This window comes from Engystomops pustulosus, chromosome 4 (assembly GCF_040894005.1).
Source record: "Engystomops pustulosus chromosome 4, aEngPut4.maternal, whole genome shotgun sequence".
In the NCBI taxonomy this organism is placed as follows: Eukaryota; Metazoa; Chordata; class Amphibia; order Anura; family Leptodactylidae; genus Engystomops; species Engystomops pustulosus.
This window is the reverse complement of record NC_092414.1, coordinates 117,947,761-117,959,910: the sequence shown is the minus strand read 5'-3', so window position 1 is coordinate 117,959,910 and position 12,150 is coordinate 117,947,761. Positions and strand designations below refer to the sequence as shown.

The 12,150-nt window shown below is 40.1% G+C and overlaps 1 protein-coding gene across 7 annotated transcripts in view; it reads right to left on the bottom strand.

Annotated features, from left to right (window-relative positions):
- Positions 1–908: 908 nt before the first annotated feature.
- The window catches only part of SRPK2 (SRSF protein kinase 2), a 109,277-nt gene continuing 98,035 nt past the window's right edge, over positions 909–12,150 (bottom strand). For 5 of the 7 annotated variants that reach the window (XM_072147196.1, XM_072147199.1, XM_072147201.1 and 2 more), the window contains 2 exons: positions 8,739–8,831; positions 909–2,993 (listed from right to left, as the gene is read on the bottom strand). In XM_072147196.1, the coding sequence (XP_072003297.1) occupies positions 2,809–2,993; positions 8,739–8,831 (278 nt within the window). In that variant the 3' untranslated portion in view covers positions 909–2,808. Of the gene's footprint in view, positions 2,994–8,308; positions 8,402–8,738; positions 8,832–12,150 lie in introns of all 7 variants that reach the window. The other 2 variants (XM_072147203.1, XM_072147197.1) reach the window with 2 other exon arrangements.

Here is a 12,150-nt window from a genome sequence, read left to right as displayed (position 1 = left end):
ATAATCCACATGCAACATAGGTCTTTGGGAGGGTAAATCTGGGAGAGTCCCTTGTTGGGAAGGACCTGGGGGTACTAGTAGATCATAAATTAAAAAACAGCATGCAATGTCAATCAGCTGCCCCTAAAGACAGCAAAATGTTGTCATGTATCAAAAGTGGTATGAACTCTTGAGATAGGGATGTAATATTACCACTGTACAAGGTATTGGTTCGGCCTCACCTGGAATATGTCATCCCGTTCTGGGCACCGGTATATAAAAAGGAGGCCCTGGAACTGGAGAGGGTTCAACGAAGAGCCACAAAAATGATAAACGGTATGGAGGGTCTCAGTTATAAGGAAAGATTAGAACAACTTGATTCGTTTAGTCTATAAAAGAGAAGACTAAGAGGGGACATGATTCATTTATATAAACCTATGAATGGTGCATACAAAAAATATGGTGGAAAGTTGTTCCAGATTAAATCAAATCAAATGACAAGGGGGCACTGTCTACGTCTGGAGAAATCAAGGTTTAATCACCAGAAGTAACAGGTCTTTTTTACTATAAGAACTGTCAAATCTGTGGAATGGCCTGCCTCAGGCACTGGTCACAGTAGGGAAAGCCGAGAGCTTGAAGATGGGTCTAGATGCCTTTTTACATCTAAATAATATTGATGGTTATGTTATATAGAATGGTTACCCCTAGATCCCTTCCTCATCCAATCCCTTCCCTTCCTTGGTTAAACTTAATGGACATGTGTCTATTTTCAACCATATAAACTATGATAGTATGATCTTTGGGATGTTCCACTTTGGCAATTTACAGGACTTTGCTTTTACCCTACTGAGGCATGGACTCCACATGTGGCTAAAATGTAAGGACACTCACAGCATATGTGAGTACATAAGAAAAAAAAAAACAGTGTGTATGAAAAAAAACATACATTTTATTGGACAACTGCAAGCACCTTAATTCACAATTGGTTACTGTTACAACACAGGGTATTTTCACATCTAATTATTGCAAAGGCTTGTGATTAAACCGCAATGGATAAGTTGAGAAAAGAAAAAGTGGCACTGTAATTTGTAAAACCAGAAAGAAATTTACATTCAATCCACAGACTTCTAAAAAAGGTTAAACAGATCTCTGCTTACATTCTAAAATCTGAATCACCTATGACATTTTATTTCTACTCTGTATTATTAAGGGAGCACTTCAACAATTTGAATATTAAGAGGGGGAATTCAATGCTAGTAGTTCATTTATCCAAAATACAAGTAACAGTGCATTTCTTTTAAAAAAATAATGCTGAATTATATGTACAACAAAGCAATTGTGAAATGGGCTAGTAAATGTTCAGAATATTACAACAAATGATAACTACTATGCCCACTGCACTACATACCAAAGCATAAGGTTGGTTTGAATATCTTTAAGTTATTTTGCATATGTGCAAAAATAGAATAAAAAGGTTAATTTGGACATCATACACATCATAACCCCTGTGGCATTTTCCATAGCTAAGTAAAGTACAACAATAATATATCCTTACAAGAATACACACCATTGTAGTTCAGACAAGATTTAAATACCCTATACCACTATTAGCTCTTCACACAACCCCCTTATCTTGACCAACACTCACATACTTTTGAAGTAGCATTATTAAATCAAATAATTCCTAATTTTTACATGTCTCCTCAACAAAAAGACATGCAATAAGTTTTCTACAAATAATTTTTCACTTCTTCCCCAAAGAAAAAAGGGAAACCAGCAGCACACTGGTCTAAGGAGCATCATTTCACAGAAGTTCATCTTCTCTCTTTACTCCAGTGCTGTGGGGTAGGTTTATGGGGCATACATTGCAAATGGTCTCTTGTAAGTGTGCAGACTGATGTCCTTTGTGAAGAGGAGGTAGAAGAAAGTAGACAAAAGATGGGCTGGGCCTCACCTGTAAAGATGAAATGTTGCTGCAGAAATTTTAAAACCTACAAAATACCATGAGCTTTACCATGTGCATACACTGATTTGACTACAAAGAAGTCAACTTCCCCTAAAGTGCCACTAGGGGTCATTGTTAAAAAAAAAAAGTGGAGCAGCTTTATTTCCCGAAATTGAAGAGATGTTTACACATCTTCTACAAAAGCAAAATTTTTTACATGCACAAAGCTAAAATTATGTTGAGGAAATAGATCTGCTTTGGAACTGTAATCCCCATTACCTGTAAGTTAACCCTTCATTGGTAGAAGGGCAGATAACATAATGCAGCCCTCTATTCACAATGGAAGGGTGCTAATGAAAATAAACATTTACAAAGTGAATGTACATACACTATATTACAAGTATGATAATCCCTCAGTTAAGGTAAAAAGTTTACAGGGTCCTTGTATTAGCCCTGCTTTTTCTTTTCAAAAGCTGAGATTTACCCAACATCTGCTAAAACTTATCTTCATAAATAGTTACAAAATCTGGTAGACACATGGAAAAAATGCACTCCTTGTTCAAAAATTGGACATCTTAATGTCACGTAACATGAAAAACAAGACCAGATTCCATTTTTTCCCCTTAGTTTTCTTTTTTTTATCCCCAGTCCCCTTCCCCAAAAAAGTGGGTCAGTAAAGCTTACAGCTGAAGACATAGAGGCTAAATTTTTCCAAAGACCACAGCGCACACCAAGCGAAGGAAAACTAAAACAGAAACAAAGTACAGTACTTCAAAAAGAAAGTCTGATGCTAAAGCCAAATCACTCATAATCCTTTTATAGATACTGTGAAAGTCAGCGGATAGATCCAAAGGATCAGAGCAACTCTGAAGACCAAACATTTTCTAAGAATTCAACCAAGGATGTCTCAGGCACTCGCTAGCAGATGCTCGCTTCTCCGGGACCATTTCCAGCATAGGAGTGAGAAAATCTGTAAACTGTGCAGCATCTTCATGAGGCCACCCGTACTTCTCCACCAAGACGTCAAAAAGACTCCAGGGCTTTAGTTTAGTGATGTGTCGTAGTTCTCCTAGATGGTTTGAAACAAGTTATTAGTAATCTGATACAATAAATAAGAAGAAACAATCAATACTCTTCTATTTTATGACAGCCTGTTAAACACAGGGGATCAACCAATCAAAACTTTCATTTTCCAAGTGCTGTATAAGAAATGAATGCTGTATTGGGATTGATTACTATGGGCTAAAAAGTTTTTTTTTTAAACGGAAGCTGTCACGAGGGACCTCATTTTCACTAAAGACAGGTTGTCAAAGCCCATTACAGCTGCATTGCAAATCTGCCTTCCCTAAGTATTTGCATTAAAATATAATTGTGCGTTATAACTTACCCTGTGCCCCGACAGAATTCTCCATTTAGTCCCAGGGGTTGGCTTTGCTTTGGATGCATTTCAAACTATAATACTTAATTCGTCTGTGCTAGCTAACTACAACCCCAGGGACTACATAGAGGATTCTGTCAGGGTGCAAGGCAAGTTAAACCACAGAATTATATTGTAATGTAAATGCTTAGAAAACACAAAGACATATTTGCAATGCAGTTGTAATGGGCTTCTGCAACCTGTCTGTAGTAAAAATGAGATCCTTGGTTACAGGTTCCCTTTAATTTTCCCTTATGAATATTATATTCACCTGTCCCCAACATCCGCCACACATTTAAAGTGGAGGTTGGAATGAATATGGTTGAGCCATACACAGCTGGTGGCAGGTGTAATACACAGCTTACTACCACCGGCCTCCAGGGTAGGAAATAACTCTAAAACCAAATGCTAAACTCCTCATCTGATCTCAACAATAGCACTTAAGTTGTTAGCTAGAGCGAGCTCCTTCTGACCAACTCCCCTCTACATGTTACCATATATACTCGAGTATAAGCCGAGGTTTTTCAACACAAAAAATGTGCTGAAAAACTCAAACTTGGCTTAGGCAGCATGGTGGCTTAGTGGTTAGCATTACAACCTTGCATCGCTGGGGACCTGGTTTCAAGTCCCAGGGTCAACATCTGCAAAGAGTTTGTATGTCTCTCCGTGTTTGCGTGGTTTTCCTCCGGGTCCCCCAGTTTCCTCCCACGTTCCAAAACATACAGGTAGGTTGAGTAGATTGTGAGCCCCATTGGGGACAGGGACCGATTGGGCAAGCTCTGTGCAGCACTGTGTAATCTGTCTGCGCTATATAAAATAAAGAATTATTATTATACTTGGGTTAAGAAAAAAAATAAAGTCAAAACTCAGCTTCCTGCACCCCCCGCAGGTCTTCTCCACCTCCGTCAGCAGCAGCAGCTGACATAGTGTGCTCCGGCCAGGCCGTGTGCATTGACTAGTCGCTGACTTGGAGCTGAAGCAAGAAGAGGACCTGCCCGGGTGTCGGAAAGGTGAGTATTCAGTTTATTTTTTTTGTGCTGGACAAACTGGAGGATGGCAGGCTATATACTACACAGGGTTGTCTACATACTAAAGGGGGCTGGCTAGCTATATGCAAGAGGGGGCTGTCTGGCTATATGCAAGAGGGGGATGGCTGGCTATATACTGGGAGGCTGTGACCAATGCATTTCGCACCCTCTGTTTATACTCAAGTCAATGGGTTTTCCCAGTTTTTGGTGGTAAAATTAGGTGCCTCGGCTTATACTCGAGTATATACGGTAATATCAGCAGGGTTTAATGCAAGCCAGGAGTCCTACAAAAGTTCCCAGAAATGCTATAGTAATATTCAAATTAGACTACAACTTTCCATTTTTGGTCTCCTTCTTACCCCGATAAAGTAAATGAAATAAATAAAACCCCTACGTTCTACAAAATGGAATCAACCCCTAAAAGATGAGGCATAAAAAAGCTTTAATGACTGTGGCATGTATAGCTAAATTTAGTACATGGTGGTTTAAGGGCCATAACTTTTTTTTTTCATCTTAAAAGTCCTTATTGTATGATGGACATTTTGATATGTATAATATGTACAGTCTCGGACAAACTGGCAAAAATATTGATGTGTTTCATAATACAGCAGTGATTTTTGTTTTCCAATTTTATTGGGACATATTAATGTGTATTTCTATTTATGTATACATATGTTTGCATGTGTGTTTGTATATTTGATATGTCCCTCCTGAGATCATGGGGTACATTATCACTTATTTTTGTGGGGTCAGTGAGGGGGTTGGGTGTTTGGGCATCTATCAGATCATACCCAGCAGCTCTGATTAACACTTTCATAACCCGGTGACCACATGACTGCCTGGTCTATGAAGCTACTGCAGCTGTATGCAATGAAGAAGGGCATACAGCATCTACCTTCTCCCCAGTGTCTCTTACTGTCTTTGTCTGATTGCAGTAGAAGGAGAAACTCCAGCGACGTCTCTTCGAGCCCTGCACTAGTTGACATCTAAAGTCATAGGCGGTCGGCATCGGGTTAATAAAACCAACAATTCGACCCCCCCCCCCCAAAAAAGCCCCGGGCCAAAATGTCATTTAATATGTTCAGTAAATGATTCTGTACAGTACAGATTCTGACATTATTAACTATTTGTGAAGTGTTTCTTTTTTACATATTTCTGCAAATTAAAGAACTGAAAATGGTAGTGTCCATAGGTATTCAGATTCCGAGTACAATGCTAATTAAATTTATTTTCAAACTCAAAACTTTGCCCTCAGGAAAATGGGATAGTTCTATGGTTGAATATGCTGCTTCCTCCTGTTTTATGGGTACGGTATGTCTAGAAGCTGGGTTAAACAGTGCCACCTTTTCTTATGCATGTTTGTTAATATCTGGGTCAATAGGGTCCGGCACCTGACAGTTTCCCATCTCCAGGATAAGGATATTTACACTAAAAGCATCTCCCCCACGGCAGCTCTACTGGCTGCGCTGCACGCCAGATTGCCGAGGGGTTAAAAGAGTCGGCAGCTCTCCATAGTTAACATCTAGAGGTTGGACTTTTTGCCATCTTTTAAAAATAGCTCAGTCGCATTGGTTGGAGAATGTTTGGCTATTGACTTGAAAGTCACTGTTCACAAAGTACTGAGGAGAAAAAGAAAAAATCTTGCTAAAAAGTGCCTGTGTCTTATAGACTGAAGGTCAGGAGGATCCAGCACTGCCAGACCCTCCTGACCGCTGTAATGGAGATTAGATGATGCCCTGACATAGCGCTTTATCCAATCTCCCAGAGAGGAGACCCTACGCACTGCTATCCCCAGTGTCGTGACATGGCTATGTATTGCCTACAGGACCTGCAGTGATGTGACTGATCACATGCTTCCTACATCACCACAGGTCCTGATACTGCCTTGCTGTGCTTGGACAGGGTAAGAATTGGGGGAAAGGGGAGAAGGGTTCTGTATGTGTGTAGTACTTCCCAGTGTGTTCCTGGCTGTGTATGTATTCATGTGTGTAGTACTTCCCAGAGTGTTCCTTATGTGTGTATAGCAGGCTGTGCATGTATTCATGTGTAGAGTAGTTCCCAGTGCTCCTTATGTGTGTATAGTATAGCTGTGTGTATAGAGTACTTCCCAGTGTGTTCCTTATATGTGTATAGTAGAGCTGTGCGTGTATTCATGTGTAGAGTACTTCCCAGCGTGTTCCTTATATGTGTATAGTAGAGCTGTGTTTGTATTTATGTGTAAAGTAGCGCCCGGTCAGTGTATGTATAGTAGTGCAGTGTATGCAGCAGTGGTGAGTGTTCCTATTTCTGTTTGTGTGTGTGTGTATAGCTGATCTGTGTGTGTAAATGTATGGATGCAGCAGAGCTGTGTGTGTAAATGTATGGATGAAGCAGGGCTGTGTGTGTAAATGTATGAATGTAGCAAAGCTGTGTGTGCTGTGCTTAAGTGCGACCAACAGGAATATTTTAATTGGTTTAAAATATATTTTTCATTTTTGGAAGCCTAAAACTGGGGTGCGTCCTATAGCAAGAAGCGTCTTATAAAAAAAATGGTAATTTTTTATTTAAAGGGGTTGTACGAGTTCTTGAAAAAAAGCTAAAAGTGTCCGGGACAGGGCTGCTTAAAAAAAAATAAAGCTGTACTTACCTTCTGGTGCCCTTCGGTATCCAGCGCTGCTGTCACTCCGGTCCGGGCGCCATGTAAACAAACATGGCCGCCGGAGCATCGCTGGACTCAGTTCCGGCAGGACCCGACAACCTTCCGGCCCCCATACACAATGCTGTGTATAGGGACGGATAGGCGTGCCCGGCCACGGCCGGCCGGAAGCTGAATCCAGCGCTGCTCCGGCGGCCATGTGGATACCGGAGGGCACCAGAAGGTAAGTACAGCTTTATTTTTTTTTAAGCAGCCCTGTCCCAGCCACTTTTAGCTTTTTTTCAAGAACTCGGACAACCCCTTTAATGAGTATGCTTTGATGTGAACCATTGTAGCCTTGGTAGTTGTCCCGCTGGAAGGCGAACCCACCCGCTAATGTCAAGTCTTTTGCAGACTCTAAAAGGTTTCCCTCCAGGAGTTTCCAGTGTTTAACTCCACCCATTTTCCAAGTGTTGTAGCAACTCATTTTTAAAAAGGGATGCTCCCACAACAATGATTTACAATGAGAAAGGTGTGTTCATTTCAATGTGCAGTGTTGGCTTTCCTCCACACACAGTGTTTGGCAGAAGTTAAATTTCCGTCTTCTGTGACCAGGCTTTGGCTTTTTTTTCCTTGCCCCTCTTCTATAAAGGCCAGATCTGTGAATCAGTGAGGGCTGTCAGTTGAGGTGCATGGTCATGTCTTGGTAGGTCGGCAGTCGTGATACTGTATACTCTGTGGACTGAACAGTGCTCCATGAGATGTACAGAGCTTGAGATATATATATATATATATATATATATATATATATATATTTTAAGCCAGACCATGCAATGCTCATTGCCAAAACTTAATCCCAGAGCTGTCTGGTTCCTTTGTTTTCATGATACTGTTTATTCATTAATGTTCTCTAACAAATCTTTAAGGATTCATAAAACAGTTATAATGAGAAATAAATTACAGCTGTACTCAATGTACTAATTATGTGGTTCTAAAGACACACTGGACACATTGGATTTTATTTAGGGGTATCTGTACCCCTAAATACTGTACTGTATTCCGAGTACAGTACAGTACTGAATACACATGGATGCCACCAGCTCTATTCTTTAACGGAAAGGACACAGTGCTAGAAAAAAAAAAAAAACTGTGTTGTCCATTTATCATAGTCGTATCAATAATCTCTAAATTATAAAAGTTTACACTAATGTTTTATATAAAATGAGGTGCACAAATTTCAAATCAAAATGAAGAATATGAAAAGTACTATATGATTCAGGATAGATTCAATTACGCACTCCTCTGCGGTGTAGAGACACAGTTACCTTTTTTGGTGAAAAAATCCTTGGAATATTTTCCCAACATAGCAAATTTTCGAGGGATTTTTCCCAGCAGTTCAGTGATCAATGCAATGTGATCTGTATTTGAAGAGCATTGCCAGCAAAACAGAAACATACAACTATATCAGTACATTTCATACATTTACAAGTTGGGCCTGGTACAGACAGAATCAAACTGTATGCCGTCATATTTCAGGTTCTGTGGACTCTGGATAATTATACAACCATGGTATCAGCGGGCCTCCACATGACCTGCTGCAAAAGCATTTAGGCACTGGGCACATTTAGGAGTTCCGGGGTTAACAGACATAATGGAAGCTCAGTGTAGCCCGCAAATCTATTACATAGGTAAATTACAGCAGATATGATTTCATTCTGTCTGCGCCACAGGCCTTCTGTAAGGAAGAGGTACTACCTCTGCGATTGAAGAATTCCCGAGAATATTTTCCAGACAGAGCAAAGTGTCTTGGGATATTGCCTAGAAGCTCAATGATGTGTGCTATATGGTCTATGAAGGAGAGAAAAAGAGGAGTGAAGGAGTGAGGGAAAAAAAATACAGGATGAAATAAGAAAAATAAAGAATTTAATTACAAAAGAAAAAAACCTTAAAACCAATTATGTGGCAAACCCATGCAGATCAGTGACACCATTAGTAGTATATGACTAGTGTTCATGTAGCAGAATAAATCAACCAAGCGATAAAACATGGGAATGAATAGGTTCACAGACAGAAAATAGAAAAGCCTTGCCCTATGCCAGTTAGAAAAAATAGCCCTTCAATATGTTCTGTGACCAGCAGCCTTAACACATGATTTACAAATAGTGTGGAGACAATACAATTTGTACCTCCTTTACGTGTGATTCACTAATGTTAAAACCATTATAGTCAGGGCCAACCCTTTAAATCCACTGCCTCAACAACCAGTTACTGCATAAAGAACATTCAGCATTGTACTGATCGGATGTTTGCTATGAGAATAACCACTTCTTAATCTGCACAGCTCTAAAATGTGTAGTGTACTAAATGGAGTTGGCCACCATAACCAAAGTTTATGGTATTAATGACTATAGGTTATTGGTGGCCTGAAGATCCATGGGAAGAGCCCCAGGAATGTGTCTGCCAGAGTGTCATGCGACTCGAAGAAGTAAGGGCAATTATAATATGGGTGACCCCATTAAGGGGTTTTACTTACCCTTCAACACAATGAAGTTAGCTTTTTGTTTGTTCTGACCACAAACTAATGAAAAGCTACTCAAAACCTGTGGTCCAAACACTTTCTGTCAACCTGCATTAGCAATGTTTATCCAACCCACGAAAACTTAAAAACCAAACATTACAAACAGGGAGCTAACACTTCTATCTCCGCCTGTGTACATCTCAGGCCACACAGGGAAAGTAGTGTCCAAGAATGTCTAAATTAGTATACCATTATGAGCCCCAGCGTGTCCAGAGTCATATTATGGGATATCATGTGACAATATGAGAAATGGTTTCCATTTAGAACTTTCAGCATGACTTGGTTATTTTTGTGTTAAATAAATAGAGAGCACTACAATATCCAGATTATCCCGGTTGTTGTTATGGGTTGATATGATACACAATAAAGAAGGTACATAACTGAACTACACCTCCCAGAATGTCCAATTATATAAAATAAAGAGAGGGGGGTGGGGGTAAATGTAAGAACTACAACTCTCAACATGCACATGCTGATATTATGGCCTTTAACAGCACATTACAAAGAGAGGTGGCACATAAGTATTGCTGTCATCTATAATAATCTAGGTTGTTCAGGTAACAAACTTTATGCAGATTGACAGAAGGATGAACCCGATCCAACAGACCGCTTACTGCTAAAGACTGGCAAATCACACCTGGAAGCGAAGCCATTTACTGTTATCGACTATATACTACTGAGGATGAAGCAAAACCTTTCAAACCAATGCATGTCTTACACAAAGATTGTATGTCGTCTGAGTGACACAATGAAATAATATGAGCTTGCTGAACAATTTCCATCAACTTCACTCTTGATTGTGAGAAGAAATAAAAAATATTTAAACAATGACATTGAAATATCTAAAATATGTGCAATCTCCTTATTTATATCTCCTGTAAAACATGGCTAGTCTACTCAAAAACTTATTTGACTAGTAAAATTAAAATAGAAATATGTTGCCATGTTAATTATAGCAGAATGTGTATGATAACTATTAATAACTATTGAATTAATGTATACTAATAACTATTTCTTGTTGCAACTATAAAAATATGTAGTTCTTGTTGGAGAATGGATACTTGGCCTCAATCATTACCCTGCTTGTTCTAATCTGTTACATTTATCTGTAATCTAAAGCCATTTGCTGCCAATTTTAAAAGCAAAATTAGCTCAGAGCATCTGAGACCAATAGGTCATGTCTGAACACGGCTTTACTGTTAATAAAAAGGTTTTGCCAGAAAAAGATAGGAATAGTATTAGCAATAAAACTTAACTTTTAATATCTATGCATTTAAATATACACAATAGTATCACATATCAATTCTCGTCAGCCATTAAATGATTATAAAAATATAAAAGGATTTGATCTCAACCAATTGTTGATGGCAGGAGGAGGGAAAATCATAGGCAGGGTCATGCGAGTCCCATCGGTGAAGGGTCACACTGCGTGCTGTAATCCAAGGGGATGGGCTGTCCCTATCAGGCCCTAAGGTCCTACCAAGCTGGCCCTGCATATCCACAGTAGTTCCCACCCCTACAAGGGTGGTCCCAGTAATAACCCTGCATCCAAGCTGGCTGGTCTGCCCCTATATACCAAAGTGACATCCCAACGTGTTTCTGGAGCGGGTAGATAGCAATCTCCTTCATCAGGGGGAAACAACTAGAAACTGCCTGTGACTGCTGTCAATATGTCCCTATGGTGATGTTCCCTGAGAGGTTCGTTCATACACAGTGGCGTCAATGGTCACTGAAAAATAAATTGGTGCATAGAAACATCCGCTCAATAACAACGACTTGGCTACAAAGGGCTTCTACAAATGTAGAAGGTACGTAGCCTACCCTTTTTAAGGACAGGCTATTTGTTTATATCAAATGTTAATTGCAAAACCAACACAATTAAAAACTTCATAAATTGCAAGTCCTAGAGGGTCATTTACCTAGCCACATGCAAATGTGGGATTGAGTACATAGGAATGACCAAAAGAGAGCTGCGGAGACGAGTGGGAGACCATTTGGGAGACATACGCAATAATAGTGGCAGTCCCATTGTTAGACATGCTCAGAGTTGCGAGCATGGTAGGGTGGGTGGGTTCACATTTATTGGTATCGATCTAATGCGCGGGGTGGGATATAGCCTCTCACTAGCCTCTGCTATTCATTAGGAGGCGGTTCAGGGGTCAGTGGTTTCCCTCTGCTGTCCTACCACAACAAAGTAGGAGTTTTACTATCTCCGTCCGCAAGTGACGTTGCAAAGCCGTGGGTTTCACCCTTGAGCAGTCACATGTCCCAACACATTGCTTCTGGTGTTGTCACATCCAGCCGTGCGTTGCTAAAGGGGGTGTATGCCAAATATGATGGACAGCTTGTGCTTTCCGTGTGGGACATCTGTTGACTAAGGTAACGGGTCCTAATCTTTGAGGTAGAAACCACAGGGTATCTCCGTAATTGGAGCCGGACCTATCAGTACTGGTGGAGGAATCCCAGTAACGTATGCAATCAAATCATTTTTTTTTTAATACTGATTGTATGCAATAAGATTGGTCACCTACACTGGATATGTTTTGTCTGGACAGGGCCATGATTGGATGGCTGACCAGCTTTGATATG